Genomic DNA, 22,921 nt, shown 5'->3' with positions numbered 1-22,921 from the left:
TTTTTTTAAAGATTTATTTATTGATTGATTGATTACTATGTTGGGTCTTCGTTTCTGTGCTAGGGCTTTCTCTAGTTGCGGCAAGCGGGGGCCACTCTTCATCGCAGTGCGCGGGCCTCTCACTATCGTGGCCTCTCTTGTTGCGGAGCACAGGCTCCAGACGCGCAGGCTCAGTAGTTGTGGCTCACGGGCCTAGTCGCTCCGCGGCATGTGGGATCTTCCCAGACCACGGCTCGAACCCATGTCCCCTGCATTAGCAGGCAGATTCTCAACCACTGCGCCACCAGGGAAGCCCTTTATTTTTTTTAAATGTAAAAAGATAACAAAAGAGAAACTCCAGTCTGAACCTGTGAGTCATCGTCCTGTAGCTGTAGCCAGTCTTCCTCATGTGCTCGGGGACTACAGCTAGGTCAGGGGTGTTGGTCTTGGTCACTCACACAAGGGAAGGGCGGGTGCTGTACAAACTAGAGCCCACCCTCCCTAGCCTGGGGGATAGCAGAGTCTGGCCCAGCCAGGTCCCTGGTCTACACAAGGCCAGTGACAGTGGGTGAATGTGCCCAGCTTGGTCAGTGCACGTCTGGAGAGGGTGTGGGCAGTGAATCCCAATGGGTGTGGGCTTTGGAGCGGTCATGGAAGGTGGTGAGTGGGGCGGGGGCAGTAAGACAGGCTTCAGAAGGCCTCGTGGCCTCCTGTGAGCTGCAGGAAGAGGTCCTCGTCCAGCTCCTCCCCGCGGGCCCGCTCCCGCGTTGACAGGAAGATGTAGCCCCCGATGTACTCATGCACGATGCGGCAGCTGGCAGATACACAGCTGAAAGCCACGTTGATGTGCTCGTCAAACTCGATGGCTACCTGTGGGGTGGGCAGTCAGAGGGCTGGTAGGGGGTGGGATGAGGGAGCAGCCCTGCCCTGGTTGGGTCTGGCCCAGCCCCGTGTCCCTCCCCCACCCTCACTCCGGGCCCACCTGCCGGATGTCCCAGTTGACGTTCCACTGGCGCATGTTGCTGAAGCGCCAGGTCTTGACCACGTCGCCCACGGCCAAGTCGATGCGGATCAGTCGGTTGTTGGCGATGCCCAGAATCTCGTCTTTTCTGCTGCCCTTGAACCTGGTGCCCAAGGGGAGAGTGTGAGCCGGGGCCCCACCCCGCATGGCCCCAGAGCCCTCCCAGACAGCCAGGTGCGGAGCTCAGCAGCAAGCTGGCAAGTAAATCACTTAGGTTCTCTGGGTCTCAAGTTCCTTATCTGGAAAATGGGGGTTCATCAATGTGATCACGATGATAGCATTTAGCAGCGTCAGGCAGAGAGTCCACGCTCTTCGATAGCAACTTTTTTCTTGTAGGATCGTCATCCATTTGCTCCTATCTTTGCAGGCTTGGAAAATGGGCAGTCAAAGGGGGCACTTCCTGTCACAGCAGCCACCCAACCCTGTCCTGCAGATCAGCTGCCCAAGGCCCAGAGAGGAAATGGTGTGTGGCAGAGCTGGGACGGGTGCGGGATCTCCTGCTCTCCCCGCCTGATCCCTCTCTTGTGTTTGCAGGATGGAGGGGGTGCACGCAGGGTGCCCTCGGTAAGGTCTCCCCGCAGAGGACAGGAAGGAAGGCTTCAGATGGCTTTACCATCTTCAGAGATGGTGCTCAGCAGAGTGGACTGGGGTGGTACTCATACCTGACCACGACATAGGAGATGCCGAAGTCAGGCAGGGACTGCCAGGCCTGAATGAAGCGCAGCTGGGCCTCAGACAGCGAGAGTTGGGCCACATTCTGGTGGGCTTCCAGGATCCGTGGAGTGAGCTGTGGGACAATGCTGGTGAGGGGCTGCCAAGGTCCCTGAGACCCCCTGCCTGTCCCCATCAGGAAGACAGGATGCTGAGCCTGGGGCAGGGCCAGTGCCCAGTGTGGGTCCACCCGAGTGCACCCTCTCACCGTTCAGCAAATGTGAGCTGAGCCGGGCCCTGAGGTGGACGTGGGCAGCTGGACCGTGACCACCCCCCCCCCAGAGGGTGGGGACCAGCACGTTCAGTCTCAGGGACCCAGGTGGGAGAAGGAGCGAGTGAGCGTGTGCATTTCCAGAGGAAGGCTCTGTGGACATCCAGGGGCAAGGGTGGCCAGGTAAACCGTCTGGCCATTCCCGCCACCTACTCCCTCTGGCACCTGCTTGGCCTTGAACTTTCGCTGGAAGCGGGGGGCGACAAGCCCGTAGGGGTTGAGGCCCTCAGCGGAGGCGTCAGGGCCCTGGGGGTGGTTGCCCGAGCCCCCGCCGCCTGTCCGCTGCAGGCTGAGGAAAGCCAGGATGGCCTGCACCTCGCTGGAGTAGCTGCTGTCTGCCATGGTGCGGCCCTTGGAGGCCAGTCGGCAGCCGGCCATCCAGCGGGCATACTGCTGCTCCTGGGGTGGGAGGGGCGGAGAGGGAGGTGAGGGGCTGGCGAGGCTCTAGCTCAGCCCCCTGCCCTTGGCCTGGCTCAGCCCTGGCCCCATCCCCACTCCAGCCTCAGCCCTGGCAGCTGCCCAGCCCTCACTCACATCCTGGCACCGCAGGTAGATCTCACTCATGCCCTCAGGGGAGGGCACCAGGAGTTTAATGCAAAACTTCTGGCCTGAGACGTTGACATCAGGGACCACTTCACAGCCTGGAGGAAGAAGGGGTGGGCTAGGCTGGGGAAGGGAGCCCTGTTGAGAGGGCCCTGGGTGAACGCCAGCCCTGCACAGTGGCCACAGGTCAGAGGGCATCTTCCCCGCCCCCAGGAGGAGACAAGTGAGAGCCTTCACCCGGCCAGCACACAGCCCTTGTCCCTCTCCTGGCCAATCCGCCCTCACTTACCCTTGAGGTTGAGCTGCTGAATGGGGTCCCCGGGGGCCTCGTCCTGGCTCTTGTAGTAGGACAGCGTGGTCTCCTTGAACACTACCCAGTGCTGGCGGTATCCCTTCAGGGTCAGCTTCCGGGGCCTGAGGGTGAGGTGGGAGGTTCGTGACAGGCCCCCTCCCTCCCTCCTGTCCTCTCTCCACACTGGGCCCCTCCAGCCGGGCTGCCAATTCTGGGCCCAAACTCACCGGAAGATCCGGAGATGGTCCTTGAGTTCTGGGATGGTGGTGAGGCTGTCCTGGGGAGGAGAGGAGTCAGGGGGGACCTGGTCCCTGCACCTGACCCTGACCCCAACCCCTGACTGGGGCCCCTCCTCACCAGCACGTCCGTGGGCGCCGACCCCTCCAGCTTCACCTCCAGGTTGCTCAGGGCTGCATCCAGGTCATCCAGCCCCGGGTCTGTGCCAGCCGGTTCGTCCACCTCCCCACTTTGGGACAGCTTGTTGATGTGGTACTGGGAGGAGCATGTGACCAAGGAGGGCTGAGCGGGCAGCCCCTTAGCCCAACAGTGCCCTCAGCTGGGCTTCCCCGGAGATGGGTCCCCTCTGGAACACCCTCCCTGCCCTGGGCCTGGCGCGCACCTAGCCCCCCAGGGTCCCCAGGCCTGCCCGGCACCTGTAGGGCTGCAAACACCATCATCTCCTCCTCGGTGCAGTCAATCTCCTCCAGCAGCAGGTCCCACCGAGCCTGCTCGTACAGCTGCGTCAGCCTCACCGGCTCTGTCTGGAGTGGTGGGAGGGGGAGGCTGGGTTGGCCGGGTGTTAGCTGCCCTGAACACCCCCTGCAGCCAGCTCCTGCGCGCCTCGGGCCTCAGTCCTGCCTCTGTGCTGTGCAAGCTCATTTGGTGGCTCCACAACCCCAATCCCAGCCTCCCAGCCTCCCAGCCTCCCAGCCTGCCAGCCCCATCTGCCCAGGCAAGCGGCAGCTCCTTCCCTTTAAACCTCTTTGTGCAGATATTGAGTATTTGTCTACTGCGTGCCCTGCATGCTGCTGAATGGACAAGGGGGACTGAGTAAACCAGTCAGTAAGTAAGTGAAGTGATTCAGGAGTACGATCAAAGCGATAAAGGAAGTAGCTTCCAAAGGGCACCTCACTTGTGTGCTCAGGCAGGAAGCCCACAAGTTTGATGGTGATGAGAGAGAATGGAACTGGGGTGCGGGGGCGGGGGGGCTACTCCACAGGAGGAAGCATTCCAGGAAAGCTTCCCTGGGGAGGTGACATGCTGCGCTGAGACCTGAGGATGGACAAGCCACTGAAGGAAAGAGTGGTAGGAAGAACATTCCAGAGAGAAGGAACTCAAAGGGGGATCCCAGTTACCCACAGAAGACCAAGCCCACGCTCCCTCTGAAACCCACCAAAATTGATAGCAAAGGCATAAAAAGGATAAACCCAAAAGGACAAAGAAGAGGGAGGGGAGACAACTACAGCTGGTGAGAGATACCAACAAAATTTTGGAAGATGAACAAGCAAAAACATGAACAGGAACTGAGTTGCAGGGAAGGAGAGCTGGGATCTCACACACTTTTCCCTTTCTTGTTCTATGGCAAAAGCACTAATGAGTTTTGTGACCACCTAGAAGGGTGAGATAGGGAGGGTGGGAGGGAGATGCAAGAGGGAGGGGATATGGGGATATATGTATACATATAGCTGATTCACTTTGTTATACAGCAGAAACTAACACAATATTGTAAAGCAATTATACTCCGATAAAGATGTTAAAAAAAAAAAAAAAAGATCAGAAAGCCAACAGCAAAAAAACTAAGATCTGAACAAAGGCATCCAGTTCACATGGCGGACAGGCTCAGGTCTGGGATCCTCTGGGAGGCGAGGGTGGGCTGAAATGAGGACCACAGAAAATCTATAAAAAGAGCACTTCCCTCCCCACTCCCTGCAGCCAAATGACAGCCAGCTGGCACCAGGTAGAAACCAGAGATTTACTCTCGAGATGCTGAGACAGAGGTACCCCTGCATTTGGTACATCTGGGTGTGGGGTGCATTGTGCTGAAAACAGCTAAATTAAGCGAAAGTTGGCATTTTGAAAGGTGAGACATCCCCAGCCCTTCCCCACTTGTCACCAAAGACATTGGCAATGAGCCTTCTATTCCCCAGTCAGGAGATCAGAGCATTCACTGCTGAGAAGCCAAAGAGAAAACCCCCACAGAAAGTGGCATTCCTGCCCCATCTTCCCCAGGAGGCCTAAAATGCCAAGCCCTATTCATTCACTCAGGGTTTCCAACTGGCTTCTTAGAGCCTTACTTCTAAATATGAAAAGACAGGCAGGGATTACCCACATTTTAGGAAAGCTGCTGGAATGAACAACAGAGACCCATGAACTATAGTCAGACAGGGGAAAAAAAGAGCTTGGAGGAAATAAAGACAACGCAGGGAGCAGAAAAAACTTCAAACACCAGTCAGAATCCTTACAGAGACAAAATACTGCACTCATAAAACAAGAACAGGATGCTATTTTTAAAAGGAATGTGGGGCTTCCCTGGTGGTGCAGTGGTTAAGAATCCGCCTGCCAATGCAGGAGACACAGGTTCAAGCCCTGGTCCTGGAAGACAGCAACTCAGCCCGTGTGCCACAACTACCAAGCCTACGCTCTAGAGCCCGTGAGCCACAACTACTGAAGCACACGTGCCTAGAGCCTGTGCTCCGCAACAAGAGAAGCCTCCGCAATGAGAAGCCCACGCACCACAATGAAGAGTAGCCCCTGCTCACCCCAACTTTAGAAAGCCCACACACAGCAACAAAGGCCCAATGCAGGGCTTCCCCGGTGGCGCAGTGGTTAAAAATCTGCCTGCCAGTGCAGGGGACACTGGTTCGAGCCCTGGTCCAGGAAGATCCCACATGCCGCGGAGCAACTAAGCCCGTGCTCCACAACTACTGAGAGTGTGCGCCTACAGCCCGTGCTCTGCAACGAGAGAAGCCACCGCAATGAGAAGCCCGTGCACCACACGAAGAGTAGCCCTCGCTCCCCGCAACTAGAGAAAGCCCACGCGAAGTGACGAAGACCCAACGCAGCCAAAAATAAATAAATAAATAAATATTTTTTAATTAAAATAAAATATAAACAAATAAAAGAAACGTGATTATAAAGTTATAGTAATTAAGACAGCGTGGCATTCACAAAGAGAGACAAATTGATCAATGTAATCAAAGAGAGTCAGAGAGAGACCCACACATGTATGTTCACCTGACTTAAGACAAAGGTGACCTTGCCATCACTGCGGAAAGGACGCTCTTTTCACTAAATGGACCTGGGTCAATTGGATACCCATATGGTAAAAATTTTTTTAATTTAAAAATTAAAGGGCTTCCCTGGTGGCGCAGTGGTTGAGAATCTGCCTGCCAATGCAGGGGACAAGGGTTCGAGCCCTGGTCTGGGAAGATCCCACATGCCGCGGAGCAACTAGGCCCGTGAGCCACAGCTACTGAGCCTGCGCGTCTGGAGCCTGTGCTCCGCAACAAGAGAGGCCGCGATAGTGAAGAGGCCTGCGCACCGCGATGAAGAGTGGCCCCCGCTTGCCGCAACTAGAGAAAGCCCTCGCACAGAAACGAAGACCCGACACAGCCAAAAATAAATAATAAATAAAAATAAATAAATTTTTTTAAAAAATTAAAAAAGTTTTTGTATCCCTACCTCACACTACATACAAATATCAATTCCATTTGGGTCAAAGATCTAAATATCAAAGTTAAAACAATAAAGTCTTTGGAGAAAAATAGGCCTACATCTGTGTGATCTTAGAATAAAAGATTTCTTAAACAGGGTGCAAAAAATATTAATCATAAAAGAAAAAATACGACTCAGATTATATTAAAATTAGGAGCTTCTGCTTAGCAAAATAAACCACTAAGAGAATGAAAAGGCAAAGCACAGAGGGGGAAAATATATTCACAATATATTTATCTGTCGAAGTACTCATGTACAGAATATATAAAGAACTCCTACGAAGCAATATGAAAAAGACAAGCAACTCAATATAAAAACTGGCAAAACTGTTGGAAAGAAACTTCACAAAAGAGGATAGCCATATTAAAAAGTTGTCAACTTGATTAGTCATCAGGGAAATGTAAATTAAAGCCACATAAAAAACACATCAGGGTTTCCCTGGTGGCGCAGTGTTTAAGAATCCACCTGCCAATGCAGGGGACACGGGTTCGAGCCCTGGTCTGGGAAGATCCCACATGCCACGGAGCAACTAAGCCCGTGTGCCACAACTACTGAGCCTGCACTCTAGAGCCCATGAGCCACAACTACTGAGCCCACATGCCACAACTACTGAAGCCTGCATGCTCTAGAGCCCGCGAGCCACAATTACTGAGCCTGTGTGCCACAACTACTGAAGCCCAGGCACCTAGAGCAAGTACACCACAACGAAGAGTAGCCCCCGCTCGCTGCAACTAGAGAAAGCCCGCATGCAGCAACGAAGACCCAATGCAGCCAAAAATAAAAACAAACAAATAAATAAATTTTTTTAAAAAAGCACATCATTGGTTGCCTGGGGTTGGGTGTGGGATGAGGAATGACTGCAAATGGGCACTAGAGAACTTTCTGGGGTGATGGAAATGTTCTAAAACTGGATTGTGGTGATGGTTGCACAACAGTATAACTTTACTAAAAATAAACTGCTTACAGTGGGCAATTTTTATTGTCTGTAAGTTATATCTCAGTAAAGCTGCTTGAAGAAACAAACAAAATACCATGTGAGATACTATTATACACCTACCAGAATGGCTAAAATGGAAAAGGTAGGAAATACCTGCTGGTGAAGTTGTGGAACAACTGAAACTCATACACTGCTGGTGGGGGTGTATGAGTGTGTAGTTATCTACTACAGCTAAACCAATGCCTGCCCCACAACCCAGCAATTCCACCTCTGGGTATATACCTTATAGAAACGTGTACATATGTTCACCAAAAACATATGCTGGAATGTTCACAGTATCTCTATTCATAGTAGCCCAAACTGAAAATTGCATAATGCTCATCAACAACAGAATGGAAAATTAGTTGTGGTATATTGACAGCATGGAATATTACACACCAGTGAGAAATATGCTACCACTATATGAACATGGATGACTTATACAAGCATAATGCTGAGTGAAAAAAGCCAGACACAAAAGAGTATAGACTGCGTGATTTCATTTATGTAAATTTCAAATACAGGCAAAACTAATCTATGGTGTTAGCAGTAACATTAGTGGTTCCCCCTGTGGGAAATACTGCTTGGCTTCTGAAGGCTGGTAAAGTTTTGTTGGTTTACATTTGTGAATAATTCTAAATGTATGTTACACTAAAAAACAAAACAAAACAAAAAACACTTCAGAAAGGAACAGTCAGAAAATAAGAGCTCTTAGAATTTAAAAAGACCGTTGCAGAAATTAAAAATTCAATAGCTCATTTGGAAGATAAGTCAAGGAACTTTCCAGAAAGTAGAACAAAAAGACAACAAGCATTAAAAAAAAGAAAGAAAATATAAATGTCTAATTTTTTTCTTTTAAAAATTAATCTAGGAGGTCTAACATCTACTAAGTTCCAGGAAAAAAAAAAAAAGCAGAAAAATAGAGGGGAGTAAATTATTAAAGAGATTGTATAGAACATTATTCTAGAACTGGAGGACCCTGATTTGAAAGGGCTCAGCAAGTGTGCAGGACAATCAATGAAGAAAGATTCATACGAGGACATACTATTGAGAGATTTTTAAACACCAAGTGATAAGGAGAAGATTCTTTTGTGTTTTTGCTTTTGTTTTTGTTTGGTCACGTTGCATGGCTTGCAGGATCTCAGTTCCCCTACCAGGGATTGAACCCAGGCCACAGCAGTGAAAGTGCTGAATCCTAACCACTAGACCACCAGGCAACTCCCAAGAAGATTCTTAAAAGCTTCTGGGGCCTCCCCTCCCCTTTCAAGAAAAATTAAAAGGGTCACACATGGAAGGATTGAAAATAAAAAATGGCATTGGACTCCCCAACAGCAACACTGGAAACTAGAGGACAATGGGAAGGTGGCTTCAAAATTTGACAGGAAAATGTTTCAAACCTAGAATTCTGTACCTAGCCAAACTATCGTGCAAGTGAGGGTAGAACAGCAACCTTCTCAAACAGGCAGGATTTCAAACCACTTAGGGGAAGCTATTACTATTTTACCATTTTAGGGGAAGCTATTGAAATATATGCTCCATCAAGATGAGGGAGTCAGTCAAGAGAAAGGAACACAAGAGATCCAGGAATCAAGAAATCCAATATAGGAATTCCCAGGATATAGTGAAGGGAAGTTCAAGGACAACAGTTAAGCAGTGGGTCTAGACTGCTACCGTTCCATGGTTCTGACCGGGAGATAACACTGACTGATATCCTAAGGTGATCAGTCATTTTGAAAGGGGCACTGTCCTTAGGTTGCAATGTTGGAGGGGCTTGGTTGTGGAACATCCCACCTCATCACTCTGAAGATGCCTCACGGCAAGCCACAGACTCACAGAGAGTGTCCAGGTAGCCTTTTGGGGTCTCTCTTCTGATTGTACACAGACAGACAGTTAACAGACAAGAAATAAACCGAGAAAGGAAGTATAGGTACTCTGTGGCTTAGCTAAGAACGTTATTTATATGCGTTACTATTTACAGCCACACTCACGTTGTTTTAGCCAAAAGCTACAACACAGCTCAACTGGAAAGATGCAAAGAGATGCGTGTGTTGTGGGGGAAGGAGGGAGGATGTAAGACAGATAAATCTTGACCTTTCATACAAAGTGAATAGATTATGCGTGAAATGAAAAAGTCAAGGGAATAGACATATATAAGCTTGTCATATAGATGTAAACACTAGAATAAAAAGCTACAGAGGGGCTTCCCTGGTGGCGCAGTGGTTGAGAATCTGCCTGCCGATGCAGCGGGCACGGGTTCGAGCCCTGGTCTGGGAAGATCCCACATGCCGCGGAGCGGCTGGGCCCGTGAGCCACAAGTACTGAGCCTGCGCGTCCGGAGCCTGTGCCGCGCAACGAGAGACGCCGCGACAGTGAGAGGCCCGCGCACCGCGATGAAGAGTGACCCCCGCTTGCCGCAACTAGAGAAAGCCCTCGCAGAGAAACGAAGACCCAACACAGCCAAAAATAAATAAATAAAAATAAATAAATTTATAAAACTAAATAAATAAATAAAAAGCTACAGAGTCAAAACCTATAGTCTCTAGGGATCAGAAATCTGGGAAAGAGAGAGGTGGGAAGATCCCACATGCCGCGGAGCAACTAAGCCCGTGAGCCACAACTACTGAGCCTGTGCGTCTGGAGCTTGTGCCCTGCAACAAGAGAGGCCGTGACAGTGAAAGGCCCGTGCACTGCGATGAAGAGTGGCCCCCGCTTGCCGCAACTGGAGAAAGCCCTTGCACAGAAACGAAGACCCAACACAGCCATAAATAAATAAATAAATAAATAAATAAATTTTAAAAAATAAATAAATAAAATAAAATTTAAGCTTTTTTTTTCTTTTGACATGAAACACAGCTTGTGGGATCTTAGTTCTCCAACCAGGTATTGATCCTGGGCCCTCAGCAGTGAGAGCACAGAGCCCTAACCACTGGACCTCTAGGGAATTCCCTAAAATTTAATTAAAACAAAGAAAACGACAAAGACCAAACGGATTTTAGATACTGGACAACAGACCACACAGAACAGGGATCCCTGAGAGAAGGGAAAGGAGAGGACCCCAAACAGAGCCCAGCATATTCCCTGAGGTGAGCAGGTGCAGTTGAGAATCTGGGGAGTCCAAGGCAGCTAGAATTCACGGGACAGAGTGTTGCAGAGGAGAGAGCTGCACAGAGAGAAAACTCTGGATGGAAATCAGCAGAGGGCTCCTCTTTAGTCATTAGTTGGGTACTGATCAGCACATGTGTATAAGGAAATAACTCCAGGCTAGAAAGAAACACTAAAAGGAGCAGGTGGAACACTTACCAGAGCTCACATGAGGGTCGGAATAGTTCATATTCCCAACACAGATTAGAGAAGCCTCATCATATATATAACATCAGAATACTCAGAACACGTGAATTCCCTGGTGGTCCAGCGGTGACCACTGCCAAGGGCCGAGGTTCAACCCCTGGTCAGGGAACTAAGATCCCACAAGCCGTGTGGCAAAAAAAAAAAAAAAAAAACTCAGAAGGCTCTTGCCACAATAATGGGGTAAATTAGCCCTAGATTAAAAGATGCTTTTTTTCTGATCTAATTAATTATTATTTAATTATTATAAATTATAATGATTAGTTCATGTTCAAAGCAAACCTTAGAAGGATCAAACTGTTTCCAAGTATCTTAACTTCATCCCCAAACAATGTTTAAAGATATTTAAAGCACTACCAAAAAAAAAAAAAAAATCCAGGACCCAAGAACATAAGATTTGTAATGTCTGGCATCAAATAAAAATTTTCCAAAAAACAAAAAAAATTTCCAGGCATGAGAACAAGCAGAAAAATACAACTCATAATTAGGAGATAAATAGTCACTAAAAGTAAATCCAGAAATGACACAGATAATAGAATTAGTAGACAAAAACACTACAAAAAATTATTTTAAATATACCCTGTATGTTCAAGAAGGTAGAGAAAAGCATGAGCATGTTAAGGAGAGATGGAAAATATTAAAAAAGGTCAAAATTGAACTTCTAGGCAGGGTATTAATGACATATTAGACACGGGAGAAGAAAAGATTAGTAAACTTGAAGACAGAGCGATAGAACTATCCAAAATGAAACACAGAAAAATAAGACGGGGAAAAAAAAAAAACTGAACAGAGCATCAGTGAGCTGTGGGATGATTTTAAGCAGTCTAATAGTCATGTGATCAGAATCCCATAAAAGGGGGGGGGGGCAGAAAATATATCTGAAAAAATAAAGGCCAAAATTTTTCCAAAGTTGATGAAAACTATAAACTCAGATTGAGGAGGCTCAATGGACCCCAAGCATGAGAAACCTGAAGCGAACCAAGGCACGTGATCATCAGATTGTTTAAAACCAGTGATAAAGAGAAAATCATAAAAGCAGTCAGAAAGGGGCCTCCCTGGTGGCGCAGTGGTTGAGAATCTGCCTGCCAATGCAGGGGACACGGGTTCGAGCCCTGGTCTGGGAAGATCCCACATGCCGCGGAGCAACTAGGCCCGTGAGCCACAGCTACTGAGCCTGCGCGTCTGGAGCCTGTGCTCCGCAACAAGAGAGGCCGCGATAGTGAAGAGGCCTGCGCAACGCGATGAAGAGTGGCCCCCGCTCGCCACAACTAGAGAAAGCCCTCGCACAGAAACGAAGACCCAACGCAGCCATAAATTTAAAAAAAAACAAAAAAAAAGCAGTCAGAAAAAACACGCGTTACATACAGATGAACAAAGAGAGACAAGCCACAATACTGTGAGGCAGAATTTTTAAGGAAAAAAAAATGTCAACCAAGAACTCTACACCAAATAATATCTTTCAAAATCAAAGGCAAAATAATGACTTATACAGACATACAAAAGCTGAAAGAATTCATCACCAGTAGACCAGCTTGACAAGAAATGTTAAAGGAAGTCCTTCAGGCAGACCGAAAATGATACCAGCTGGAAATCCAGATCGATACACAGGAATAAGGAGCACAGGGAATGGTGAGTGTGTAGGCAGAGAGAAAAGACTGCTTTCCATATTTTAAAAACGCATTTGCAGGACAATTTGCTGATGGAACTGTTCTGTGTCTTGACTGTATCATGTCAAGGTCCTGGTTGTGATACTGGTTGGGGGAAACTGGGTAATGAGTCCCCAGGTATCTGGGATCTCATGTATTAGTTCTTACAACTGTCTGTGACTCTACAGTTATCTCAAAACTAAAAGTGTAATAAAAAAATAATGGACTGTGCTCGCTTTGGCAGCACATATACTAAAATTGGAACGATACAGAGAAGATTAGCATGGCCCCTGCGCAAGGATGACATGCAAATTCGTGAAGCGTTCCATATTTTTATATGGAATCTAAAAAAAAAAAAAAAAAAGTGGTCATGAAGAACCTAGGGGCAAGACGGGAAAAAAGACGCAGACCTACTAGAGAATGGACTTGAGGATACGAGGAGGGGGAAGGGTAAGCTGGGACAAAGTGAGAGAGTGGCATGGACATATATACACTACCAAATGTAAAATAGATAGCTAGTGGGAAGCAGCCACATAGCACAGGGAGATCAGCTGGGTGCCTTGTGACCACCTAGAGGGGTGGGATAGGGACGGTGGGAGGGAGGGAGACGCAAGAGGGAAGAGATATGGGGACATGTTTATATGCATAACTGATTCACTTTGTTATAAAGCAGAAACTAACACACCATTGTAAAGCAATTATACTCTAATAAAGATGTTAAAAAAAAATGGACTGGTTAAAGTAAAAATAATCATGCTGATGACTCAACAATTCTACTCCTAGGTATTGATATATACCCAAGAGAAATGAAAATATATGCCCACTCAAAAACTTGTACATGAATATTCATGGCAGGATTGTTCATAACAACCAACCAGTGGGGGTAAAACAAACATCTATTAACTGATGAATGGATAAATAAAGTGTGGCATATATGTACAATTAAATATAATTTTACAATAAAAAGGAATGAAACACTGAGACAGGCTACAAATGGATGAACCTTGAAAACATTATGCTAAGTGAAAGAAGCCAGCCACAAAAGGCCACATATTGCACGATTTCATATATATGAAATGTCCAGAGCAGGCAAATCTATAGAGTCAGAAAAGAGATTAGTAGATGCCTGGGGCTGAGGGGGGGTGGGGGATAAATGAGGAGTGACTGTTAATGGGTGTGAGATTTCTTTTGGGGATGATGAAAATGTTCTAAAGCTGATTGTGGTGATAGTTGCACAACTCTGTGAATATACTAAAAACCATTGAGTTGTACACTTTAAACGGGCAAATTATATGGTAATGAATTATTTCTCAATACAGCCATCATCATAATAATAACAGCAACAGGGAATTCCCTGGCAGTCCAGTGGTTAGGACTCCGTGCTTTCACTGCCAAGGGCACGGGTTCGATCCCTGGTCAGGGAACTAAGATCTTGCAAGCTGCGCGGCGCGGCAAAATAAATAAATAAATAAATAAATAAATAAATAAGAATAGCAGCAACAAGGATGACAATGTATCGTGGGCTTTGACGTATGTAGAAGGGGAGTGTGTGATAACAAGAGCACAGAGGCTGGGAGGGGAAGAGGGGATCCCACCGCAAGGTTCTTACACTGTAGTGAAGCGGTGTTTCACTGGATGGTAATTATAACCCCTAAAGCAACTGCCAAAAACAGAAAAAAAAAAGCAGCATAGATAATACACTCTTATAAAGGAGATAAATGGAATCATGAAAACTACTCAATCCAAAAGAAGGCAGGGGTGGGAATTCCCTGGAGGTCCAGTGGTTTAGGACTGTGTTTTCACTGCCAGGGACCCAGGTTTGACCCCTGGTGGGGGATCCCGCAAGCTGCGCAGCACAGCCAAAAAAAAAAAAATTAATTAAAAAATTTTAAAAATAAAAAGAAGGCAGGGAATATTGTACAACACAGGGAACATAGCCAATATTCTATGATAACTATAAATGGAGTATAACCTTTAAAAATTGTGAATCACTATACGGTATACCTGTAACTTAGATCATATTGTTCATCAACTATACTTCAATAAAAACCAACAAACAAAAGAAGGCAGGGAAGGCGGAAAAAGGGCACAACAGTCTGGAGGAGAGGAAGGAGCAGGGATGTGGAAGGAGAGGAAAGGGGGGCCGGGCGGGTGGGAGGGAGTGGGCAGCGCCAGGGCCAGATCAGCATGGTCCTGGGCCACAGGCACCCACAGCAGCCTTTTAAGCAGGATTGACAGGACCTAATGCACCTGTAAACGTTCATTCCAGATGCTGTGTGGAGGTTGGGGAGGCCAAAGGAGGAGAGAGGTCCATTAGGAGGGGCTGCAGCCACCCACATGAGAGAGCCTGATGCTGGACAGATGAAGAGACAGAGAGGAACGGGTGGTTTGGGATGTTTAGTTCAAGGAAGGATCAACAGGACACAATGAGGGATGAGATGAGAGGGAAAGGGAAAGGCCCAGAATAGTGTAAGTGCAGGGATTTTGCCATGAGTCCATGGTGGGAGGATGTGCTGGGCAGACTTGGAATCAAGAGTTCTGTTTCAGGCCTTCCCTGGTGGCGCAGTGGTTAAGAATCCACCTGCCCATGCAGGGGACACGGCTTCGATCCCCGGTCCAGGAAGATCCCACATGCCGCCGAGCAACTAAGCCCGTGCGCCACAACTACTGAGCCTGTGCTCTAGAGCCCGTCGAGCCACAACTACTGAGCCTGCGTGCCACAGCTACTGAGCCCACGTGCCACAACTACTGAGCCCATGCATCGCAACTACTCAGCCTGTGTGCTGCAACTACTGAAGCCTGCGTGCCTAGAACCTGTGCTTTGAGAAGCCACCGCAATGAGAAGCCTGAACACCGCAACGAAGAGTAGCCCCACTCACCCCAACTAGAGAAAAGCCTGCGCGCAAAAACGAAGACCCAATGCAGCAAATAAATAAATAAATAAACAAATGAATAAATAAATAATTTTAAAAGGTTACTATGTCCAAAACAAGTAGGCTTATCCTAGTGGAAGGCTACTTTCAAAAAAAAGAAAGAGTTCTGTTTCAGGCAGAAGCTGAGATGCCTGTTAGGTGCCAGAGCAGAGACAGCCAGTTGGACATGAGAGTCTAGAGCTCAGGGGAGAGAGGTCTGGGCTGGAGGTGGTAAATCTATAAAGAGCACAGAGATGATCCTTAAATCCAGGAGGCTGGAACTTCATGGGAGAAAGGGTAGAGAGAAGGAGGCTGGGGATGGAGCCCTGGAGCCCACAACTCCCAGAGGCTGTGGAGAGAGGAGGAAGGGCTGAGGAACCTGGGCAAGGCAGCTGCAGACCCCTGTGTGCCTGGGGATCCCAAGTGGCCAACTAAGAAGTGGATGGCGAACTTCCCTGGCCGTCCAGTGGTTAAGACTTCACACTTCCACTGCAACGGGTGCAGGTTTGATCTTGTATGCCACGTGGCGCAGCCAAAAAAAAAAAAAAAAAAAAGAAGTGGACGGGAAGTGAGCAGGGGACAGATGGCATGGAGGGCGTGGTCACCTCAGCAGGACAGGGACTCCAGGATAGAAGACTCTAGGATAGAGTTGGCTGAGGAGAGAGAGGGAGTCGAGGGGCACCCACAGGAAAGGCTTCCGGGGAGCAAAGACGCTGGACCCCAGGGTTCTAGAGACAATGGCATTTAGCAGTTTTGCAGTGAAGGGGTGCAGAGAAGTGGGGCCACAGGTAGAGGGAGCACCTGGAGGTTTTCCAGATGGATTCATGGAGCCTGTTGGTGGCCGGTGGGGACGGCAGGCAGGGAGGGAGAGAGGCACACAGGTGCCTGCCCGCAAAGCCTCATCTTTCACCCGGCCCTAGTCCCTGCAGGTCCCAGTGCCACCGCCTCCAGGAAGCCTTCCCTGAGTGCAGGTGTGGGTGCCTCCCACCTGAGCAGCCTTCCCAGGGGCACCTACAACCGTCTACACTGAGCTGTGGGCATTATCTCCCTGACGGTCCTCGAGAAACAGGTCTTGCCATCAACCGGGGCCCAGCACCATGTCGGTGGAGTTAATAAACGGGTGTGGATGGACAAATGGACAGATGGACAGACCCCTACAAGTGTCTAACCCAGAGGGGACACTGTGGGTGTCCCAGAGCCCAGACCCCCGATGCAAGGTCCCCGTGTCCCACTGATCCAGACACCCCTTCTCCCTGACCCAGCCCACCTTGGGATCCAGGTCGAAGAAGCTGTAGTACTTGAAGCGCAGCCAGAGCATGTCCCCAGCCTTGACACCCTGCTGCATGAGGCACCGCGACGAGTCCAGCCACCTGGGCCGCAGCGCAGGCAGAGGCAGGGTCAGGGCTGAGCCGGGGGGCAGTGGGGCGGGCTGGGGGGCTGGGCAGGGGCTGGGGCGAGCACACCCATGCAGGAAAGGCCTGGGGACAGGCGTGGGTTTGGGACGAGCAGGACACAAGGGAGGGTGTGGGCTCTGGGAGCAGAAGCTCAGGCACAAGGGCAGGTGAAGACCCAGCAGGCGAGGCACCTGCTGTGGAGCTGGGTCTTGTCCAAGAGGGAGCTGGGCCGAGGCAGGCGCTGGAGCAGGAGGGGGTCTGGCGGTGCGAGGGGCCGGCTCAGCATGCGGTAGCAGGCCTCGGTCTGGGCACTGTCTGAGAAGTGGGCTGGCATCCCCCGGAACGACACAGGTGCCACGCCTGGAGTGCGGGTCACGGTCAGCCAGGCCCGGCCCCGACCCCAGGCGTCCGGGGCCTGCCCTTGTGGCCGCGCCTGGGCTGCCCCGCCTGCACTCACCCCCGGCCAGGACGACCTTGGTTAAGTCATACACCTCCTCCTCCGGCTCCTTTTCCTTCTTCTTCTTCTCCTTCTTCTCAGGAGCCCGGAGCAGAGACATCTCCTCAGGGTGCCGGATACCTGGGAGGAGCAAGGGTCTCGGCGGGGGCTGGGGTCCTGTCCCCGTGACCGCCCGCCCCACCCACGAGCAGCTCGGGGCAGGGCCCAGCCCCACAAGCCGGGTGGGGAACAGATCAGCAAGGCCGAGGTGACAACAGCTGGGCCTGGAAAGGGAGGGAACGTGCCCCTTGGCAGGACCCTTGCAGGTGGCAGAGTGGGGACCAGCCGGGACTCACTGAGGAGCCGGCAGACGGCAGCCACAGCCTGGAAGAGGGGCTGGGAGAAGCTGGCTCGGAGGCGCAGGGCACGGCGATTCGGCAGCCGCAGGAGGACAGGCCGGTGCTGGGGCCCAAAGAAGAGGCGGGCGTCTGCCAGGATCCCGTATTTGTCCAGTGTCCAGTGGGTCTGCAGCAGCCATTGTCTTTTCTGTTCCCACCAAATGGCATGGTCTGACCAGTCCTGCTTCCGCGCTGTGAGGCCACAGGCAAGGGGGGTCACGTCAGCCTTGGAGGGCCCTGCCCCCAGTGCTGAGCACAAGCCTGGAATTCAGAGGTGGTGACCGCCGCTCCCCTGCCCAGGCCAGGGGCAGGGCCAGGCGGGGTTGGCTTGGGGGCTAGGATGGAGGTCACGGCAGAACGGCTCTTTGCTGGCTTACGCTGCTTGTCCCCTGGGCTCAGTTGCTACTGAGGGGAGTCACTTCCCAGGGGAGCCCCCAGCCCAGAATCTCAGTGCTCCCGCCTCACGCACTCCAGTGCCTTGGGCTCCCCCGTACAGCACCTCCTGTGTCCTCCCGCAGTTCCTGGCTTCATGGCTTCTCTCTGGCATTCCCGGGAGCCAGAGGCAACTGCAGGGCCTGGGGTTGTGCCGGGCACGCAGCAGCAGGCACTCCATAAATATCTAGCGGTTACTAGCTCTGTGACCTTCGCCAAGACCTGAACCTCTCTGGGCCTCCGTTTTCTAGCTCCTGAGATGTGAGCAGCAATGGACACTGAGTGACCCAGGCATGCGGCCGCATCAACACAGCGCATTGGCCTTCGGTTAGAAATGCGAGCACTTCGAGGTCATGCAGCTAGTGAAGGAGGACGCGTGCTCTCCTCTCCACCTTCCCTTCAGGAGCCTGAACTGGTGCCAGGTGAGCACAGTGGAAGAGCAGAGCCCACTAGTGTCAAAGCCCTTCCTGGGGAGTGGTCCCGTCCTCTGCCCCACCCCCCTCCCTCTTCCTCCTGCCCTGAAGTCGTCCTCTGTGCCTTCGCTCTGTTCTTGGTTTTGTGGCACCCACTCCCCGTCTCCTCCCGACCCTTTGCTCTTGTTCTGTCTCGTTGGCCCCCTCTCCTGGCCTGCCCCCGTGCTTCCCCGTTGGTTCAGTCAGAGGACCCTCTTCTCCCTCCTTAGCCACGGCCTCTTCCCGGGGTCTCACCTAGTCTACGGCTTCATCTTCCTGCTGTGAGCCCCAGGCCAGAAACCCCACAAGCCACTGGCTAAGGGGCACGTCCACTGGCTTCGATCATTCCAGAAACCCTTGTTCACCAGCCCACGTGCCCGGCTCTGGGACTATAAATGCAGTGACTCCTAGTCCCAGCCCTCAAGGTGCTCCACTTCACCTCGCTCTGCCTGACACTGGACAGAGGTGCCCCCTCCCCTCGTCAGCTCCCTGGGGGCTGGGTGACAGCGGCTCTCCTGCCAGGCCCGAGCTTCCTCCCTTTCACTTTTAGCCACCACATTTTACCAATGCCAGCCCTCCTCCAAACTCACCTGTCCATCCTCACCCGACCCAAGGGGCCTGCCTTAGCCTGACAGCCTCCCACTGGAAACCCTTCGGCACAGCTGCTCTCCACCTCCGGGATGGAGTCCAAAATGCCTTATGGCATTCACCCCAGCCTTGTTTCTTGTCATACTCCAGGAGTCCTCCCCAGCCTTGGGGCTCCAATTCAGAGCCGCACGTCCCCGTGCCCCAGTGTGTCGCCTCGCTCCTCCCTGCTGTGGCCCCCTCTCAGGATTCATATTGTCCCGGGCTAGGTGCAGCAGCCAACACTCAGCCCTGTGCCGGCAGCTAAAGGGCGGGTCCCACCTGCCCGGCTGCGCTCCAGATCAGGGGCTGGCCCAGCCAGCATGGCCGTCAGTAGACCTCTGATGTGCTAAGGAATGAGTGGGAGTTGGGGGGGTGGGCACAACAGTATCCTCGGGGCTGGGGACAGGATCTGGAGGGACTTGACCCCGGGGGCCCAGCAGCGGGTGGAGGGGTGGGTCCGGCTGGCCGCTGGTTCAGGCCTCTCGCTTCACTGTGGGCCATGCCCCGGGGCCAGCCGGCTCTTCTCCTGGAGCACCTGGTCTTCACCCTCTCCGCCCTGCTCGGCCAAGCCTGCCTGAGTCTCTGACACCTGGTCTCCTGAGGGACCCTCTACTCTCCACTTCTGCTTTCACAACCTCCTTGGGCCCTGCCTTCTGGAGGCTTCCCTCACCACCTCAGCCCTGTGGCTGGGCTGCCCTGAGGCCCCGTGCTGTCCACAAGCCACTGACCTCCCTCCCAGGCCGCCCACGGCGGGTTGGCTGGGTCTGAGGAAGCCCACTCACCCCCACCCCCGGGGGACCCAGGACCCAGGCTGGCTGGCACTATCGCGGGCCTGCCTTCCGGCTCTGGCTATCGGAGCGAGCCCGCCGCCCTCCCAGGAAGGGGCAGCCCGCACCCCTAGCAGGGAAAGGCGATGAGAAGCCCCCGTGTCAGTGGCCCTGCTCCCCTCCAGGGCTGATACCACAGGCGGCTGTGCTGTAACTTCCTGTGGGGGCAGGGCCTTCCCACCCAGGCTGGGCCTGTCACCCGCCTGCTGAGGGCTTCCGCCCGCCCGTGGAGAGGGTGTGGGAGCCCGTCCCCAAGTCAGCAGGATCCCCCTCTGGGCTCCTCTCGACCCCCAGAATGGGACCTCTGCCTCAGCCCAGGCAAGGCCTCTCCTGCCCCAGAAGTGGGTGAACGGAGGACCGTGGCCAGGTCTGCTCCTTGGGGTCTTAGTGGAACCCGTTGGAGCGGGAGGGAAGGAGGAAAAACAGTGGGAGGGAGGGGAAGTTAAGTTGGGGAAATGTCTTTTTTGGAACCAAATGATTAAGCTGGTGCCTGAGTCACTGTGACTCCATTATCGAGGGCCACGCAGCAGGGCTGGTCCGGAAGTGCCAGGGGACCCCGTGGGCAGCGGGGGCGGTGGGCACTCACTGATCTCCTCCACAATCTTCAGGAGCACCCCACCGATGTGTGACTCCCCTGTGACCCGGAGGGTGACCGACTCGGCCTCGGGGTCCTCCTCTCCTACAAACACCCGCAGCTCCCAGGACGAGTCGATGTAGTCCCCTGTGGCTGTCTTCATCCCCGCCATGGCTGTGGCAGCTCTGGGGAGAGGGTGGGAAGGAGGCAGGGTGGGCAGCTGGGGCCTGGTAGGCTGCCTGTGGTGCCCGGGACAGGCGGGGTCCCAGAGAGCAAGCCCGTAAGCCAGAATGCCACGGCAGCAGCAAGACGCTGGGAGCTGAGTTGTTGCAGGCGAACCTCAGACCCTCTCTCCATCACAGATGATTGGGCTGAAGGGACCTTCAGAGTCTATGTTGCCCAGCCCTCTCCCTTCTTGCAGATGGGAAGACGAGGCCCGGTAAGAATAAGAAGGGCCTCACTCAACATGACCCAGCTCGATGCCAGAGCTGAGCACAAGCTCCGTCAGCTTGCTCAGCCCACAGCCCAGCCCAAGCCCGCACTGGCAGCTGCCCACCCTAGAAATGGTTGTGAGCCCAGGTCAGAAAATAGCTCCAGTCAGGCCCAAAGGTCAGCTCCATCGTCCCAAACCAGCCGAAGCCTCTCTAGGGCAGTGGATAGTCCAGGCTGCCACATGGAGAGAGGCATGCTGGGCAGAGGGGCTGCCAGAGGGCGAGGAAGAGAAGGGTCCTTGGGTCTCCAGCCACCGGCCGGCTTACCTTCTCTGCAAGGGGTTGGGGCTGGAGGTGGGGGTCGGAGCGTCAGCCACTCCCGGCTGCAGCCCGCACACCTGCAGACCACTGCGTGCTTCCTTCTCCTCTCCGTGGAGCTTCCTTCAGAGGGCAGCCCTTGCGCCTTATCAGAGCAGGGCGGGCCTGGCCCCTCCCCAGGGCGTGCTGGCACTGGGGGCAGGAAGCAACGGCCAGCAGCACCGCGGTGGTGGCGCGGCAGGGGTTCCAGTGGGGCCCTGCCTTTGCTCCCAGTGAGCACAGGAAGCAAGTGGGGCTTGTGGACCCCAGACCACACAAAGGGTCCCGTCATTTGGAGGGAAGCTCGTTTCAAACTAGAGAAGCCACCTATTTATGTTCCCTTGTCGGAGCCATCTCTCATCTCCAACCTGTCATGAGGTGGGGGTCCTTGGGCTGTAAGCATCACTCAGCTGCAGAGAGGGAGAGCGGTGGAGTTCAAAGGGTTGGATCTGGGTTATTTAGGGACCTGGCAGGTCAAGGCAGCTCAAGCCCCGAATGTCCTTTATCACCACAAAGTAGATCCTTAAAGGCCCTGAGGGAAACGACTTCCTTATGTCTTTCCTGTCCCCAGTTAAGGGCCTCTTTTCCAAACTTGTCAACCTTAGAGCTGCCCAGGGGAAAAGCTGAACAGAAATTGGCCCCTGATGTTTCACGACCTGCCTCCCCCACGCCTTCAGGTTTCAAGACTTCAGACTTGCCACCTCTACTGTCCCTCCACCTGCATCACTCTCCTCTGGGGCCAGTACCCACGAGACTCACTCCTGTCATGTCCCTACACAAATGTGACTCAGAGGGCCCCTGGTGGCCCAGCGTCTTCTTATCACCTGCAACAGGATGTAAGCTTTGGGAAAGCAAGGTATTATAGTCACTGGCTCCCAGCAGAAATTCAGCCTTTCTAGACAATCAATTTGGGGATGGAGGGAACAGAGCCTGAAGAGACAGTAGCACCAGAGGTGCAGCAGAATCCCTGTGGAGGACTGTGCCACCCAGATGGGGGAGGCCTGCTGGGGATTCCCAGGGGAAGGCCAGCTTATGCAAAGTCAAGGCAGCAGGAAGCGCAGCCAGCTGCTGGCCTCAGCAGCTTCCTAGCCCCAAAGCTGCACTCCTGGAACAAATGAAGTTTCAGTCCAGCCTCAGAAGCCACCCCAGTCCAAGTAGAGGGTTTTTAGAAAGTTTGTTGCAACTGTGGAAAAGTGTAATTAAAACATACTTTTAACTCAGTTGAGAGCAGTTAGGAACTACAACTAACATACAACTAACATACAGCAGCTGACAGATTTGACCTTTCCAAAAAGGAGGTCTGAAGTGTCTCTTGCAATAGCAATTGTTTTCAGTTCTTGAGTGGAACCCACTGTTCTCTGGATCTAACTGGTTTCTGGCTTTGCGATTTGAGTGTGGAGAACTGACAGCACGGGAATCACCTGGAAGTTCATCTGACCCTCCGGAGCTGGAGCCACTCTGGGTCAGGAGCCTCCATGTCCTCTTTCAGTTGTTCACTGAGCGACAGCACCACCTAGTGGCCACCTTGCTAGGCCAGGGAACCCAGCCAAGCTCACACCCACCCCACCCTTCAGGAAGGAAGA

General features: G+C 52.2%; 1 protein-coding gene and 1 non-coding gene across 2 annotated transcripts; one reads left to right on the top strand and one right to left on the bottom strand.

Annotated features, from left to right (window-relative positions):
• Positions 1 to 45: 45 nt before the first annotated feature.
• On the bottom strand, positions 46 to 21,349 carry FERMT3 (FERM domain containing kindlin 3). The gene is made up of 15 exons (XM_068555148.1): positions 21,309 to 21,349; positions 20,563 to 20,735; positions 17,597 to 17,830; positions 17,262 to 17,381; positions 16,996 to 17,164; positions 16,678 to 16,780; positions 3,471 to 3,578; positions 3,175 to 3,309; positions 3,045 to 3,094; positions 2,815 to 2,939; positions 2,517 to 2,623; positions 2,148 to 2,381; positions 1,663 to 1,787; positions 962 to 1,103; positions 46 to 849 (listed from the first exon to the last, which is right to left on the bottom strand). The coding sequence occupies exons 2-15, from the start codon at positions 20,720 to 20,722 to the stop codon at positions 670 to 672; spliced, it is 1,992 nt and encodes a 663-aa protein (XP_068411249.1). The 5' UTR covers positions 20,723 to 20,735; positions 21,309 to 21,349; the 3' UTR covers positions 46 to 669.
• Positions 12,727 to 12,833, top strand: LOC137772755 (U6 spliceosomal RNA). Its single transcript, XR_011075558.1, has one exon. It is a non-coding gene; the product is annotated as a U6 spliceosomal RNA (small nuclear RNA).
• Positions 21,350 to 22,921: the final 1,572 nt, after the last annotated feature.

The sequence above is a fragment of the Eschrichtius robustus genome, chromosome 11, assembly GCF_028021215.1.
Source record: "Eschrichtius robustus isolate mEscRob2 chromosome 11, mEscRob2.pri, whole genome shotgun sequence".
NCBI lineage: Eukaryota > Metazoa > Chordata > Mammalia > Artiodactyla > Eschrichtiidae > Eschrichtius > Eschrichtius robustus.
This window is presented reverse-complemented; position numbering and strand designations above follow the sequence as displayed.